The sequence below is a fragment of the Chiloscyllium punctatum genome, chromosome 19 (genome assembly GCF_047496795.1).
Source record: "Chiloscyllium punctatum isolate Juve2018m chromosome 19, sChiPun1.3, whole genome shotgun sequence".
NCBI classification, from domain to species: domain Eukaryota; kingdom Metazoa; phylum Chordata; class Chondrichthyes; order Orectolobiformes; family Hemiscylliidae; genus Chiloscyllium; species Chiloscyllium punctatum.
In genome coordinates this window covers 82,471,242-82,487,188 of record NC_092757.1, presented here as the reverse complement: position 1 = coordinate 82,487,188, position 15,947 = coordinate 82,471,242, and the positions used below count along the sequence as shown (strand labels likewise).

General features: G+C 39.0%; 1 protein-coding gene across 2 annotated transcripts in view; it reads right to left on the bottom strand.

Moving 5' to 3' along the window:
• Window positions 1-531: 531 nt before the first annotated feature.
• The window catches only part of mettl16 (methyltransferase 16, N6-methyladenosine), a 130,667-nt gene continuing 115,251 nt past the window's right edge, over window positions 532-15,947 (bottom strand). For both annotated transcript variants that reach the window (XM_072589857.1, XM_072589856.1), the window contains exons 9-10: window positions 4,573-4,746; window positions 532-1,267 (exon numbers count right to left, since the gene is read on the bottom strand). In XM_072589857.1, the coding sequence (XP_072445958.1) occupies window positions 608-1,267; window positions 4,573-4,746 (834 nt within the window). In that variant the 3' untranslated portion in view covers window positions 532-607. The remainder of the gene's footprint in view (window positions 1,268-4,572; window positions 4,747-15,947) is intronic.

Below are 15,947 nucleotides of genomic sequence, written 5' to 3'. Positions count from 1 at the left end.
AAAAATATTAAAGAGCCATGTAAGACCTCAATAAAGGTGATCAATAGCATTCAATGTATGGAATGAACTCTGAACAGAGACAGCAAGTAAAAATAGGAATAATTTGAGAGTAAATTGGGTGCTTATAATGAGGATAACTTTAAATTAATTCTGGATGATCATACTAAGATTGAGGATCAAATGGTTTCCCCATACATAATTACCTGTTTTACTTAAAATGTAAGCAATATTTATTCAATTGATTGTCACTGGGATATGTACTTTTTTTTTTGAGAGTGCAAATACCTCTTTGACTGGGTATCAGAAACTTGAACAAACATCTGCGACTGAACTTTCTGATGGATTAATATAAAACCATGGGGGTTTAGTGGTCTGTTTATGTGATCAGAGGAGTCAAACATTTCTTTGTTTTTGATCGAACACTGGATGAAAGACAGTGATGGTACATGCACGTGTCACTGGAAAATATATGCAAACACCATTCTCCAAATTCTGTAAAATCAAATGAAAACAAGTAAATATGTTTATAAATAAATTTGAAACCTGGGAATTTATTTAAAACTTGCAAAAAAAAACGTTTGCATGGTGAAAACATGAAAGTATTCCTTTAACTAACCACCAGTTTGAAAATCTGGTTTCGCAGATATGTGGAGAGTTGGTTCATTAAGTCCCTATTCTGTCCCTCAACCCAGTGCATTTCTACATGGGAATTCTTTCCATCCTTCTTCACATTCATTAAACACTTGAACAAAAAACATCCCTCACTCTCTTTAGGTGTTTCTTCCTCTGTGTTTGCCATGGTGGAACAGGTTATTTCATGCTCAATTGTATCATCAGTTTTACAGTCAACAAAACTAGATTCACACTGGTTAATTTTTTCTTCCGTTTCCATATTATTTTTTTGAGATTCCATGTTATTTTCTTGATCTACATGGAACTTACTCAGCAGACTATTACCGCCATTTATGGGGAGCTCCTCTTCAGCTTCGATTGCAGTTTTTCCTATTTCAGCATTGCTTTCTGCAGCATTGCTAACATTGGACTTTTCCTCAGCGCTGACAGAACCAACGTTAGCACTGCTGCATTGTTTTTCAGTTGTCTGGTCTGCTTCTGTAGATTTCAACATGTTTGACTCAGCTCTGGGGAGCTCTCGAAGTTGCCTCACTCTATCCCGTTTCTTTCGCCGAATATGGATCCATGAATTCTGTATGGCGGTTAGAAATAAACTTACTTCACCTTTCCCACAGGGCACACGTTTGTAAAGTACCTGGGGAGACAAATGAATAGTGCTGTAAAACAAAAGTTGAATTCATCATTCTGGTTCCCAGATATTTAGCTCCTTTTCTAGAATTTTGTTTGCTTCTAGCAGTGAGAAAAGGTTTCTAAACATATAGAGATCCAGTCTCAAGGTATGGCATGAACAAATGAAGTACATTCCATATAGCGAACCAATCTTTTGCAGCTAAATAATCCAACAAACTCTGCCAAAACTGTTTTGCATTTTAAAGGTCTTGAGTTATCAAATCAGCAAACGAATAGAAAGTGCAGGAGAAACTCAGCAGGTCATGACAAAAGGTCACTGAACTCAAAACATTAACTGTTTTTTCCCACGACAAATGCTGCGAGAGCTGCTGAGTTTCTACAGCGTATTTTGTTTTTATTTCAGATTTTCAGCATCCACAGTTCTTTGTTTTGTGCAAGAATAGTAGGATATTCAAATTAGATATTTTGAATCAGCGGGTAATTTAAATAACAGGATTTCAATCAAGAGATGACTGTACACTATTACCCATGATGTTATTGACTGCATCCTCAATTTGGAGTGCTCCTGGAATATATCGCTGCTGATCTGGCCTGTTCCTTTAAGATTACTATTCAAGTACTTTGAGGAAATGGCCTATAAAGGGCCTGGGGCTATCACTGTTAAAGAGGTAAATTTGAAGATGGCCAGGTGCTTGGAAATTTCCAGCTCCAGGTTAATCTGAAAATTTCCCTCAGTCTGAGCAATTAACCTGTAATTAACCTTAGCATAAATAGGACACCTGCTATATGATAAATGAGACACAGATTGGGTCTGTTGTCCTGGATCTGAATCAGTGAATGAGTGTTTTATGCTCATACAACCAGTTGGGGTCTCTATAGAGGTTTTCTACATCTGAACAAAGGATACCGTAGGGTCTCTGCAAGGCACTTGTATGAGCTATATTGTAACAAAGGACATATTTTAGCATTCACAGAAAACAAAAATAAATTATATTCCCAAAATACTATTACAGGCACAAAGCTAGAACTCAGGAGAGGACTATGCAGAATTAAGTCAATATTTACAGGAACAGCATCACTGAGAATATAATAAAAATGAATGGATTAGAGTAAGATTCTGAAGTTAATAGACTTGAGCTATATTGGCTACTTTACAAAGTAGGCAGACACATTTCTGATTAAGCAAGAGAAAGCAATCCTCTTCAAACAGATAATTCCTACATGCTGATAAGCACTCACATCCTATCCAATTCAAGTTGATACGCACTGCATCAGAACTCTTTCAACTCCAAGCAAATGTCAGGGATTGAAAATCCTTCCCATGTACTACGGTTCCAGATTCTAACAATACCGAAGTAAGTGTCTTGTGACAGTGATGCTTTATTAAATAACGCCTCTTGCTGATGCTGGGTGTGGGGTAGTTCTTCACAATGAATGTAATGCTCAAGGCAAGAAGTTGAATGCCAAACAAAAACAGAAATTTCTGGAGAAACTTAGCAGGTTTGGCAGTATCTGTGGAGAGAAAGCAGAGTCAACAGTTTGGGTCCTGAATGGTCACTGTGCCTGCAACATTAACTTCACTTTCTCTCCACAGATTGTGCCAGAGGCGGAGTTTCTCCAATAATTTGTTTGTTTCAGATTTCTTTGAACAGCATCCAGTTCTTTGTTGAATCTGAATGCCAGGTCTTTTAAAATGTTACACTACAGCTTTCACAGGGTTCTGACTGATTCGGAGATTCTTCAGTTTTACCACCTGATACTGGCTTAGCGGAAGGAATTGCAGGATCATAATCAAACCATTGAACTGGGTTATGACATTTTCCATGGCCAGCAAGTCCTGAGGCAGGTCTTGAACCTGTTTTCTGTACAGAGACAGGAATGCTACCACTGTGCCACTAAACTTGCAATGATGCTCTAGTTAATTAATCAACTCAAATCTGCTTAAAATTTGGAATGGTCGTTCCACTAATAGTTACTTGGATAAATATATCATATGGTGAAGTATAGAACCAAATCTAAGTAGCATAGTATAAAGTATCGAACAATGCCCATGCATGAAGCAAATTGGGTGTCAGAAGAGATACAGTCCATCTCCCTTATTGAACATCTGAAGTTTCCATGTAGGGAAAAGATTCAAGCTTTTATTCCAGTTTTTCATGCAGTTAACAGCTGGACGCATGCTTATAGGAAAGTGAATTTTACTTCTATAAATCTTGCCTACCAGGATGATAGAAGCAGAAACTAACAATGATTTCAGAAGAAAATTGTATAAACAGTTAGGAAAAATACACGAGAAGGGTTACATTCAACAAGAAAAATGCGGGGTTCCTTGGATTATTTTACTGATATGGGCTCAATGGCCTCCTTTTGCGTTTTATTGACTCTATAGCAGAGAAGAGCTCAAGAGAGAGGGGCATGCTGAATGAACCGACCTTAATCAGGGCAACTCTGGGGCCATTACAAACCTCAACTGATAGCTTCTTGGGAAAGATGTTAGCAAGGCTTGCCATAACTACTGGAAGAGTATTTTGCAATTTGTTGTACTGTCATTGCAGATTTTCCATTATTGAGATCTGAAAGTAGACACATCAGTATACTCCAATTTCCTGTGCTAAAACAATTATGTACCATTGTGTGTGTGTTTTTATTTCAAAAACACATTCATGGGATGTAGGCATTGTTGTCTAGGTCAGCATTTATTAACTGTCTCTAATTGCCCTGAGTCAGTTGCTAGGTCACTTCAGAGTAGATAAGCAGGAGGCTGGAAGAACACTAAGCCAGGCAGCATCAGGAGGTGGAGAAGTGAGGAGGTAAGATAGTGAGAGGTGAACAGTGATAGAGGATACGGCCCAGTGGTCAATGGGAGGAATGAATCTGGTTGGGAGTTGGAAGGAAGGGTCGGTCAGAGGAATGGAAGGGGGAAGGGGCTGGAAAGGGAGTCGAGGAATGGTAAGGAAGGTTATTTGAAATGTTGGTTACTCATCCTGGATTACTCGTCCCATGTCATTACCTCCAGACCACTGCATGCCCCACTCCCTCTAACTCCTTTGCTATTTCAAAGTAACCTTCCTTACTTGAAAGTCAAGTCTCTTCATAACATTATTATAAGTTTGTTATAAGTCTCATGCATCATCACCAATCATTTTGTGCGTAACAGGAGCTTTTTGTTTTGTGTACAGCTCATTGCCTTCTTCGAGAAACCTACATTTCTGCACAGCAAGACCTGGTGTCTCCAAAGCACATAACTTAATCTCGTTTGGCAAAAAAAACATTTTTTATTTAACTGTCAAGAGAGAATCTGATATTTACCTTTAGCTCAGTTAGAATTTTCTCTATTCCTGCAGTTACCACTTCAATGTCTTCTTTAGGTACCGAGTCTGAACTTGTAACTTTATTCTTTAGTGCCTTGATTGTAGATTCTAACACTGTGAAAGTGATGGGTTTCCGGGGTTTCTCCAGCTTTCTTTTCTTGAAAGGAGGGGACTGAGGCAATAAGGAGAGGGTTTGGTTATAAAGATATCGCAGCTCCTTACAAATCTCAAAATTACCACTTAATATTGAAACAATAAAAACAAAATGCAGTTCTAGCAACCAAGTAGAAAGGAGCTTTCTGGTGCCTCTGAATGTTTCCCAATTCAAGATATTTTTAACCATACAAGCCAGAATTTGATGTAACAGGCATTTAACAGCATTTGCCATCAATCAGACATGCTTTTACACATTGTTCTCAATATTTTTAAAACCTCTAGCTTAGTCATGTCCCCTGCTGAAGTCAGGGTGAAAGTGATTGTCAATGAACCACCTACTCCCTCCACTGTAAACCATATCCTCCAATAAACTATTGTTTCTAACACTTATCTGTTGAATTTTCACCCTTTACAATTATTGTCTCCTTGCACCCAGAATGCTGGATCATATCCCCACAGTTGTCTTTCCTAGCATGCCTACTACAGCATTAGTGCCCAATAACCTCTTTCACATTCATTGGACAGACACCCCAGAACTGATCTTGGCCCAACCCTGACCAGTTGACTTTCATTTTTCCAATGTTTTTTCTTCTTTTTATTCAATAACAGGATGAAGCCGCCATGAGTCAGACCAGCATTTATTGCCCATCCCTAATTACTCACAGGGCAGTTTAAGAGTCAGCCGCATTGCTATGGGTCTGGAGTCACATGCAGGCCAGAACAGGTAAGCATGGCACTTTTTCCTAAAAGGTATTATGAAGGAGATGTGTTTTTCTGACAATCAGCAATGGATTATCAGTTGAGGCCAACCCCATGGGCACCGAACTTGGCTGTCAGCCTTTGCTTGACTGTTCTGCGTTGTTGCATATCCCGAAGTCAGCCTAGAAGGATGGTCACCTGAAGATCCGAGACCAAATGTCCCTGATCACTGAAGTATTCCCCGACTGGGAGGGAACACCCTTGCCTGGTGATAGTTGCATGGTGTCCATTCAACTGTTGTCATAGTGTCTACTTGGTCTCGCCAATGTACCATGCCTCGGGGCATCCTTGCCTGCAGATTATGAGGTAGATGATGTTTGGCTGAGTCACATGAGTACCTGCCGTGTACATGCTGGGTCGAGTTCCCATGTGTATATGGTATCCATGTCAACATTCTGACACATCTTGCAGTGGTTACCAGACAGAGCTGTACATTGTCGAGGTCCATGTATCCTGAAGACTGGGTGGCTTGCTGGTCTATTTGGGGTTTGGCGGTGGTTTATGGACATGCAGAGGATGATGAGTGTATGGAATGAGCTGCCAAAGGAAGTGGTGGAGACTGGTACAATTGCAGCATTTAAAAGGCATTTGGATGGGTACTTGAATAGGAAGAGTTTAAAGAGATATGGGCCAAATGTTAGCAAATGGCACTAGACTTATTTAGGATATCTGGTCGCCATAGACGAGTTGGACCGAATGGTCTGTTTCCATGCTGTACAGCTCTATGACTCTATAAATTGATAGTTAAGGAATGAGATGCCATACTTGTAAAAATTAATAGGACAGTAATAACACCTTTAAAAGAGGGCTTTACACTTGAAATGATAGCGTTCAATTTTCTGTAGCAAGCTACTGTACAAATGCAGCAACTTAAATGTTCCTTATTGCGTTTCAATGGTGAGACACCATGTTGCAAAAGTAATGGTGTGCAACTCAAGCAGCAATTGTTGGCTAATCATGTCTAAAAGGTATATTTACTGCTTGCCTGTTGTTAATATTCCATTTACATGGAAATAATGCAAAGTCAATACTCTCCATTGTTTTGACGGCAAAATCTGGGCTGTGTAAGAATTGAGCTTGGCTATCAAATGTTCCAAGTAAACAAGAGAAAAATGAAATGACTTGGAAAGAAGCCTTAATACTAAAAATTAAAAAAACGGTACCACATAAGCCTTTCACAAACGTTGGGATATCCTAAGTCCCTTACAACCCAATAAAGTTCTTTTTGAAGTGCTGTTACTATTGTAATGGGAGAAATGTGGCAGCCAATTTGCACATAACCAGCTCCCACAAGCAGCAAAAGACATTTTGATAAAAGGTGTACCATATATTTATAAAACTTTAAATCCAAATGCCAGCAATAGAAGCAGGTGGATTTTGATCAGTTCTATGAGGTAATTCCTTATAAGTTCAGAAAATAATTTGGATCAGTGATCTAAATGCATCATGTCCAAGCTGCATCTGACTTCAGTCAAGAGCCTGACTGGACATGTGAGGTATTAATGAATGGAAGATTATAGCTGAGATTACAAATGGACCACAGGCCACAAATTTAACTTCTGATTTCAACTTAGTTCAGAAGAATCAGAAGTTCACTTCAGAGGGGACAGGTTTTCTCCAATAGAAGAATCAAGTTCTTGCTCAAAGAACCAGCCAAGAGCTGAAGTATGTTCGTTCATGGAACATCCTAGCCAGGAGAATTTGTACAGAGTCTTCAAATTGCTGGAATGCAGAAGTATGACCTTCAGAATTGTGAAAAGTTCATGCCAGCCAACCTGGAAAATGATTGTAAAACCATGCCAGCAGTCCAAGGAAAAGAAACTAGGAAGAGTCAGTTAAGTAAAAATTAAAAGCACGGAGAGAAAAAGTGATGTTTCTCTGGAACAGAGTATCTATAAAAGGACAGCATTGGGAAATACTTTGAAACTTGGTTTTGCTGTTTGTGTTAATATCTTTCAAACTGTCCAATATAACTTTTTTTTTAAAAAAGCTTGACATAATAAACTCATTTCTTGTTATAAAGAACATCTGTAACATTGTGAAAGTATATTCCAGTGACTAATTACCACTTTAACCAATAATGAAAACAAAACACACAATCAGGCCAAGTTTCATTCTGGAATCCAACCTATCCAGGTTTTTGAGCCAGTTCACTGCATAGTTTTTTAATGCAAAGTTCTGTCCTCTCATGCCAAATGGGAGTCTGTCCCCCTGAGGATAAGAATCACTCAGTAGTTCTATCAAGTGACCATTAGCCATCCATAAACCTGGGAGGTGCACGTTATTTGACTGTTAATATTGCAATGAAGGGGAGGTATCTTAGTTCACATTCCTTTCCCCAACACTGGGACTGTTAAGACTAAGAGCACAACTCCCTCATCTCTCAATATCAGGAAGTCAAAACAGATTGGGGATCAGGACTACTAGGGTCTGCATGATTCAGTAACTTCCTGGATAAACTCAAAGCATGGAGAGTGGTGGGGTAGAATATGGAAATCCTAATGCTGACCTCAGACAGTCCATTTACCAAAAGAAAGTCAATTGTCAAAAGGAAAATGCCACATTATTTGCTTAGTTTTCAATAATTATTGTCCAAAGTAATCAAGAATTGGAACACGCAAACCTAACTGGATGTAACTTGTTAAAAATATAAAGTAATGAGCAGGACAAGAGAATTATTATTCAACAAATGTTTAGTTGGATTACTGTTTCCTCGACACACATCACAACAATGCAGTAGCTGATGACAGGAAAATTGCTGATCGAGCTTGGTGGAAATCCATTAAATAGCTTATAAAGTGTTCACAGATGCACAAAGAGCATGAAAGAGATTCACACAATAAAAAATTTTGAAGAAGCCAAATGTTTAATCAGTCACAAAAGTTTGCTTATGTATTCAGCTGGTTCTAAGCTGAAAACTATTCCAATTCCGTAACAGAAATCCATTTTGAACTGAGGCTCAAGTTAGTGGACATGAACTGTGAAAACAGTTTCTAAATTAGATTCTCTCCTTGAAGTACTGCTATCCGTCCCATCAGTGTTAATTTCTTGCATGCTCTTAGGTTGTCAACAAGATTATTGAATGGGAAGGTCTGATCAGTCCTCATTCAAGATACAACTGTATACATTTAGACATAATGCTATGCAACATTTGCCAGGGATAATAACCTGGGGTGGTTTTTCCATCTAGGTTGGATATTGAAGCCAACTGCCAAAGTCCAATTGTGGACTCAAAACTGCTAATTCAGCAGCATTTGGAAATTTATTTCTAATTCTTCCTATAATTTTGTGGGGACTATACTACTGCAAATTTGCATCATTACACAAGACCCAAATGGTAGGCATAAGTTTATTTCACATCGTGAGTTCTTCAGTTTGGCCAGTCCATCGCGGGAAGTAAAAACAGAAGGGGGAAGAATGTAGAAGATTTGCACAGACGTGAGATAGTCACACTGATATAGCTGTCACTAGCAAAGATTTGATAGCTTTCTCAACTGGGAAAGGGGGAGTAAATGATTTTATTGAACCTGGTTGAAATAACTATAAGCAATTCATTATATGAGCCTGCCTTGAAATGTTTTTGAGAGACATAATTGCATGCAGAAATAACAGAACCTGCACTCTTTGGGGCAGGGGAGGGTACACAGACAGTTGTAGCATGGTTGCGTTGTATCACAATAGGATGCTGTCTGGTCAAATGCACAAGTAGTGGTATGTTTAATTCATAAAAAATTCTCAATAAATATTGAGAACATCTCAAACAAATCTATCACTTAACCAACGAACTTCAAGGCACAGCATACAATTTGCCTCTAGTTGATTAAATAGCTCTGGTGCACTATTCACAAAAGTAATGATATACAGTTACTTAGACATTTTTTCTTAAACTGTACTAAAGTTTTCTTCCTGAACACACTTTGCTCGCAATTATAATTTGACACCATGGAGATTGCTGGTTCCATGAGACATGACACTGTATCTAATTCTGACATGGGACTCAATTTAAAGGAGGTGACTCAAAGCAGCATTTGCATTGGACTTACTCAACATGTATTGATTGTGTCCAGTGTAACAATGTCTAAACAATCAGATGTCAGGTTCAAAATTTTGGCTGTTGAAATACTTCTGCAAGATTGATATACTTGTCCTGATTTTTTGTAAATTCATGGACTGATGTGAGATTTGGTTTTAATCACTTCGTTTTTATTGCTATACTTGTTGCATTCCCTGTTTCATTTGTTTCTGTAAAGGGTTTTATTAGACCCTTTGAGGTAGGTGAAGATTGAAACTAGTTTACTTTATTCAGCAATCTGTTTATGTTATTATTAACCAGTTATAGCATTTAATATGACCAGTTCTATTTCAACACCCTCAGAGTTAACTCCCACTAGATCTTCCTTTGGTTGCAACCAGACTAATGACAAAATCAGAATAAAAATCAAACGTGCTGTCATAAAGGCTAGCAGACACATATTGACTTTTCTTTTGAGTGCTGTATATCCCTGTTTGAAACTTGGCACAACCATTGGCATCTGGGTAAAGTTTTCATTTCTGTGTCAGAGGATTCCAATAACTAAATCCAACAACACTTGGTCTTCACAGAAAAGCGCTAAATTAAAGCTCTGACCACCAGAGGGCTACATCACATGTTTTTATTCTTGACATTTGAGAAGGGCAAGACAAAAGATCCATTCTACCAAAAGCAGCAACCGTTATTTAAATTAGAGACAGCATTGTAAAAGTTAATTGTGAAAATCAATAACAATATTTTAAGTAATGCTAACAATGAATGGAAATAATTCAAGTCAGTGTTAAAAATGGAAATGCTGTATTTGTATCCTGTTATCTACCATTTCTTAAAGATTTACTGGCTGGGTGTATAAACTGATCAAACTTTTTAAGAAACTCTACATTGAAGGTGTTGAAAATTGTAAAGTTGAAATAATGCAGTAGAACTAACACTGTTCTATTAAGTCTCTGGTTTCTGTAAAATGATGTCCTTAAATTCATGCTTGAATCTAAAACTGACACATCAATCTTCTTTGTAAAATGTTCATTTTCTGAGGTGGTACTAAAGCAGAAGGCTAAAGCATTGTCACTAAGTATTAAGTTACATTACTTTGTTTCTCTTGTGCCATTTTCAGGAAATATGTGTCATGTTTGCTCTTAGAATGCATTCATTGAAATTGCTAATGGTTGTGACATCAGTGGCAGCTCAGTAAACAAAGTGTTGTTACTGCCTCCAGAGACTATACGCATATCTCCAAAAAGAAAATCACTACCCATGACGGATGCAAACAGGCTGTGGAAGAATAAGTGGCTCATTTCATCTGCAGAAAACAGCAAAAATGTTTTGCATTTACTTGGTTACTTACGCATTCACGAATACTATCCCAAGCTATGGGGGGGGGATGTACAGTGGATACAGATAATATTTAGGTTCAAGAGATATTGATAGTGCTGAACACAATGAACACACCAAATGGAAGCAGAAATAAATCATTCTGCCCCTTAGGCCTGCTCCACCATTCAATAAGATCATGGTTGATCGGTTTGTGTTTTGAATTTCCCATTATCCCATCTACGCGATTGTCTTTGATTTTCCTGGCTAACAAGAATCTATCTATCTCAGTCTGTTATTTCGAGAAGACAAGAACCAGAGTATAAAAGTCATAAAGCCCTGGTCAGACCACACCTGGAGAGCAAACCTGCAAGGATGTAGCATAGATTCAGCAGAATACTTAAACTTCCAAGGATAAATTCTGAGCAGATTACAGAAATAAGAGATATATTCTTTGATATTTAAAACGTTAAGGGGTGATTTGATTCAATTAAGAGAAGCAGGTAGAAAAACATAATTTCCACTAGTTGGGGAGTTTGGGATCTTTAATTTGGTCGAGAGCCAGAGCTTTCAGAAGTGAAATTAGAAAAACACTTATTCACAAAATAGCATTGTAGAAAATTAGATTTCTTTTCCACAAATTACTTGTTGATGCAAGATCAAGTGGAGATTTTAAAACTGAGACCACCTCCAAACAAAAAAACCAAATTATCCACCAACACTTGCACCACCTCCAAACAGACCCCACTACCAGGGATATATTTCCCTCCCCACCCCTTTCCGCCTTCCGCAAAGACCATTCCCTCCGCGACTACTTGGGTCAGGTTCACGGCCCAAACAACCCACCCTCCAATCCTGGCACTTTCCCCTGCCACCGTAGGAACTGTAAAACCTGCGCCCACACCTCCTCCCTCAACCCCATCCAAGGCCCTAAAGGAGCCTTCCACATCCATCAAAGTTTTACTTGCACATCCACTAATATCATTTATTGTATCCGTTGCTCCCGATGCGGTCTCCTCTACATTGGGGAGACTGGGCGCCTCCTAGCAGAGTGCTTTAGGGAACATCTCCGGGACACCCGCACCAATCAACCACACCGCACCGTGGCCCAACATTTCAACTCCCCCTCCCACTCTGCCGAGGACATGGAGGTCCTGGGCCTCCTTCACCGCCGCTCCCTCACCAACAGACGCCTGGAGGAAGAACGCCTCATCTTCCGCCTCGGAACACTTCAACCCCAGGGCATTAATGTGGACTTCAACAGTTTCCTCATTTCCCCTTCCCCCACCTCACCCTAGTTCTAAACTTCCAGCTCAGTAACTGTCCCCTTGACTTGTCCAGACTTGTCCTACCTGCCTATCTTCTTTTCCACCTATCCACTCCACCCTCTCCACCACTCACCCATTGTACTCTATGCTACTTCCTCCCCACCCCCACCCTCCTCTAGCTTATCTCTCCACACTTCAGGCTCACTGCCTTTATTCCTGATGAAGGGCTTTTGCCCGAAATGTTGATTTCGAAGCTACTTGGATGCTACCTGAACTGCTGTGCTCTTCCAGCACCACTAATCCAGAATCTGGTTTCCAGCATCTGCAGTCATTGTTTTTACCCCTTTATTGTCATCAGTCATAGTTTACGACAGATCTTTCTCCCAAAAGTCAATTGATACGATTTGACAAATTCTCTTCAAAGATGTGAAACTGGATTCACTCTAGGTCTTCAGCTGAATCTTCAGCATGTAGTGAATAGCTTCCACATGGCCTCAAAAGTACTCAACTTGTTTACAACACCATTCTGGTGCTACAGAACTTACTCAATCTAAGCAAATGCAGTTTCTATAGCACCTGGGCCCTGTGAACAGGACAGAAATGCTTCCTAATGCAACATGAAAATGTAACAAGATACTAAAAAAGAATATTGATATTTTAATAGCAAGTCCCTTTCACAAATTTCAGTGCATTACATTGACGCTGCATTTCGGAGGCATGAGAATAAAGACAGCTTTACAAATGTCAAAATTCCCTTTTCAAAAATACAGATTCTCCATTACTGAATATGATACAGGTAATAAATGTTATTGTTTTATTATTGTGAGGAGCCAGACACAAAAAGATTAAAATTATGTAGTACCTCAGCAGCTAAAAAATATTCTTGGTATAGCTAGCTGCTTCTTCCTATTAGATGACAATACACTAGGGAACATCACCACATCTGCTGCTTTTTGCATTCTTAAGATGTGACACAATCAGCAATATTTTCAGACAACCAACACAAAAGCCTTTCAGAAAATGATAAACTTGAGAGATTTGAAGAAACATCAGTTATGACAATGCATAGGTATGGAAATAACTATAGTATTCAATAGTATGTTGCACAATTAAAGTCTTCTCAAATGTGGAAACTGTCGATGCCTATGAAAGCTCTCTCTTTTCAACACCATAATGCCTCGGTTGACAGGAAAAGAGGAGGAAAATAAGACTCGAAGAGAGAATGAACAGAATATGTTATCATAACAAGAAATGATAAGTGGGGAGTAAGAAATGCAGGCATCTGACTGGGGATAAAGAGCTTAGAGATGCAGGGCAATGTTAGAGTGCTGAATCAGTACTTTATATCAGTACTTATTAAGGGGACGCTAATGCTCAGTCCTGCCGCCCTGACTTTTCTTTTCTCCTTCCCTATCCTTTTTTTGAGCACTTTATATCCTTAAATATTAAGTGTCCAGTCCTCACTATTTACAAGCCAGTGGATGTTGCCATTACATCACCTTTCCACATGTGCTTATAGCTCACAAACGTTTTTCACATCTTTTAGCTACAGATATTGCAAACATGTCTTCGTATTGCTCAAAGTTCTTTTATATCAAATCCTGTCTAATATGGTTCCTTTCACTAGTACATTTCGGTACTTTCATTTCATGTACTTTAATCCTCTTTTTGACATTTAAGTGCTAGTGCCCATCCCTTGGTAATTTTCCTTTATCCCACACAAAAACACTAACAGGGATTATGATCCCAATGCTGTTGAGGTTTAACTTGCTTTTTGAATAGATACCTCCTACCTTATAACTTATCCCAAAAGCCTTTCAGCCTCAAACCACACATCGGCTCTTCAGATATACGTGTCTTTCTACAGTTGTTAATGGGTGGAATTAATAAGAATTCAGACATTACCACCAGTTTGCAAACATCCTCCCTAGCTACCGAGCATCTGAGTATTGATCTCAATACCTGCCCTTTGAGTGCTACCAAATGTTAAGATTCCTTTTATTTTTTATTCTGTTCAATTTCTCTCTTTTCTCCCTTCGCTCTGAAATTGGCAGTAATTTTCTTTAAGAAAAAGAAATCAAATGCAAAGTACTCATTTCATACCTCAGCCACAGGAATTCTTTTCTGTGTCTAATTGGTCTCATTCAACTTTTGACTACCCTTTTATTGTTTATGGACAAAAAAATACTTTGGGTTTCCCTTTTATGTTGCCATTAATCGATGTTCATACAGCCTACGTGCTCCCCTCCCATTTTCTGTTTTTCTCCTAAATTTCTGCGCTCAACTTGGAATTATGAACTGAATATTAATTGTTAAGCATCTTTTCTGTGTTTCATTTCAATAACCATATCTCTAGTCATCCAGGGAGTCTAGCCTTGGGTGTCCTTTTTTCCCCGTTGCGACATTATGACTAGCCTGTACTCAAAACTCTTTCTTTTGAAGATCATTGCTCACTTACCAAACTTAGATCAAGGGTGGCACGGTGGCTCAGTGATTAGCACTGCTGCCTCACAGCACCAGGGACCTGTGTTCAATTCCAGCTTTGGGCGACTGTCTGTGTGGAGTTTGCACATTCTCCCAGTGTCTGCGTGAGTTTCCTCCGAGTTCTCTGGTTTCCTCCCACAATCCAAAAGATGTGCAGGTCAGGTGAATTGTCCATGCTAAACTGCCCATAGTGTTAGGTGCATAAGTCAGGGGTAAATATAGGGTAGGAGAATGGGTCTGGGTGGGTTACTCTTCTGAGGGTCGGTGTGGACTTGTTGGGCTGAAGGGTCTGTTTCCATACTGTAGACAACCTTATCTAATAAAAATCCACTTGGTCCACATTCTTTGTCAACTCACTAAAATTAGTCCCTTCTAATGGACTATGTTCACATTCCAGGAAAAGAGCAGGAGAATAGTATAACTATGTAGATATTTTAGAGATCCAATAGAGGACCAATGAGCAAAATGGCCACTTTGTGTGCTCTATGATTCAAATGAGTACTGTTTGTCTTGCAGCGGAAACAGGAGCATGGTGTTTTGAAAAGCCCAATGCTCTGCTGGAATTTCTATTATTTTATTAATAATAAATAAAAACATGACTGTTAATGCACATTTGGGCCAAATATGGCTGGTATGTGGGTCTAAAGAGGCGTTCAATTTCTCTGTTACTGTCATCCCTATTTTGGCTTTGTTTCTGTTGGATGGTACTGTGTGCAGACCAAACACTTTTTCAAAGACAAAATCAATAGGAAACCCAGTGTAACCGAAAATCAATACATACAGAAGTAGATATACAAATTATTACACAGCCAAAATATCACAAAATGCTTCAATCAGTTAGTACTTTTCGATTATAAGGGCTATTATTTAGAATGAACATGTCATTCTGCACCTGCAATGCCTGACAAAAGTCAGGTAGATTGATTGACTGATTGTAAGATACTTTGGATGGTTTCATATCATACAGCGAAGATGTTCAGGCAAAGGAGATACTCAATAGTGCCTTTCTATAAACACTACTCTTAACACCGATCTTGCCTGGCCCAAAGCCTCTGCTGGTTTGGGTGAACACTGCTTGCTTGCAGTTGGTATAAAATCCAGGCAGAGTCAGGGCAAAAACATAGTATTTCCAAAACAAAAAAATGAAATAACCACAATGCTACTGCTGTTCCTTCATCACTGACATACCTTCTTTCATTTACTAAGAGTCTAAAAACAAAAGTGTCAGGAAATTTTAGCAACTGCCCATATGAAGGAGAGGAAATAAGGCCAATTTTTCTGCCTAACTTGCTCCTTTCTTTCTTTTTGGCAGACGATCCTGATTCTGGGTCGTTAGGAGGTGAGTGTGTCAAAGAGGAAAAAAAA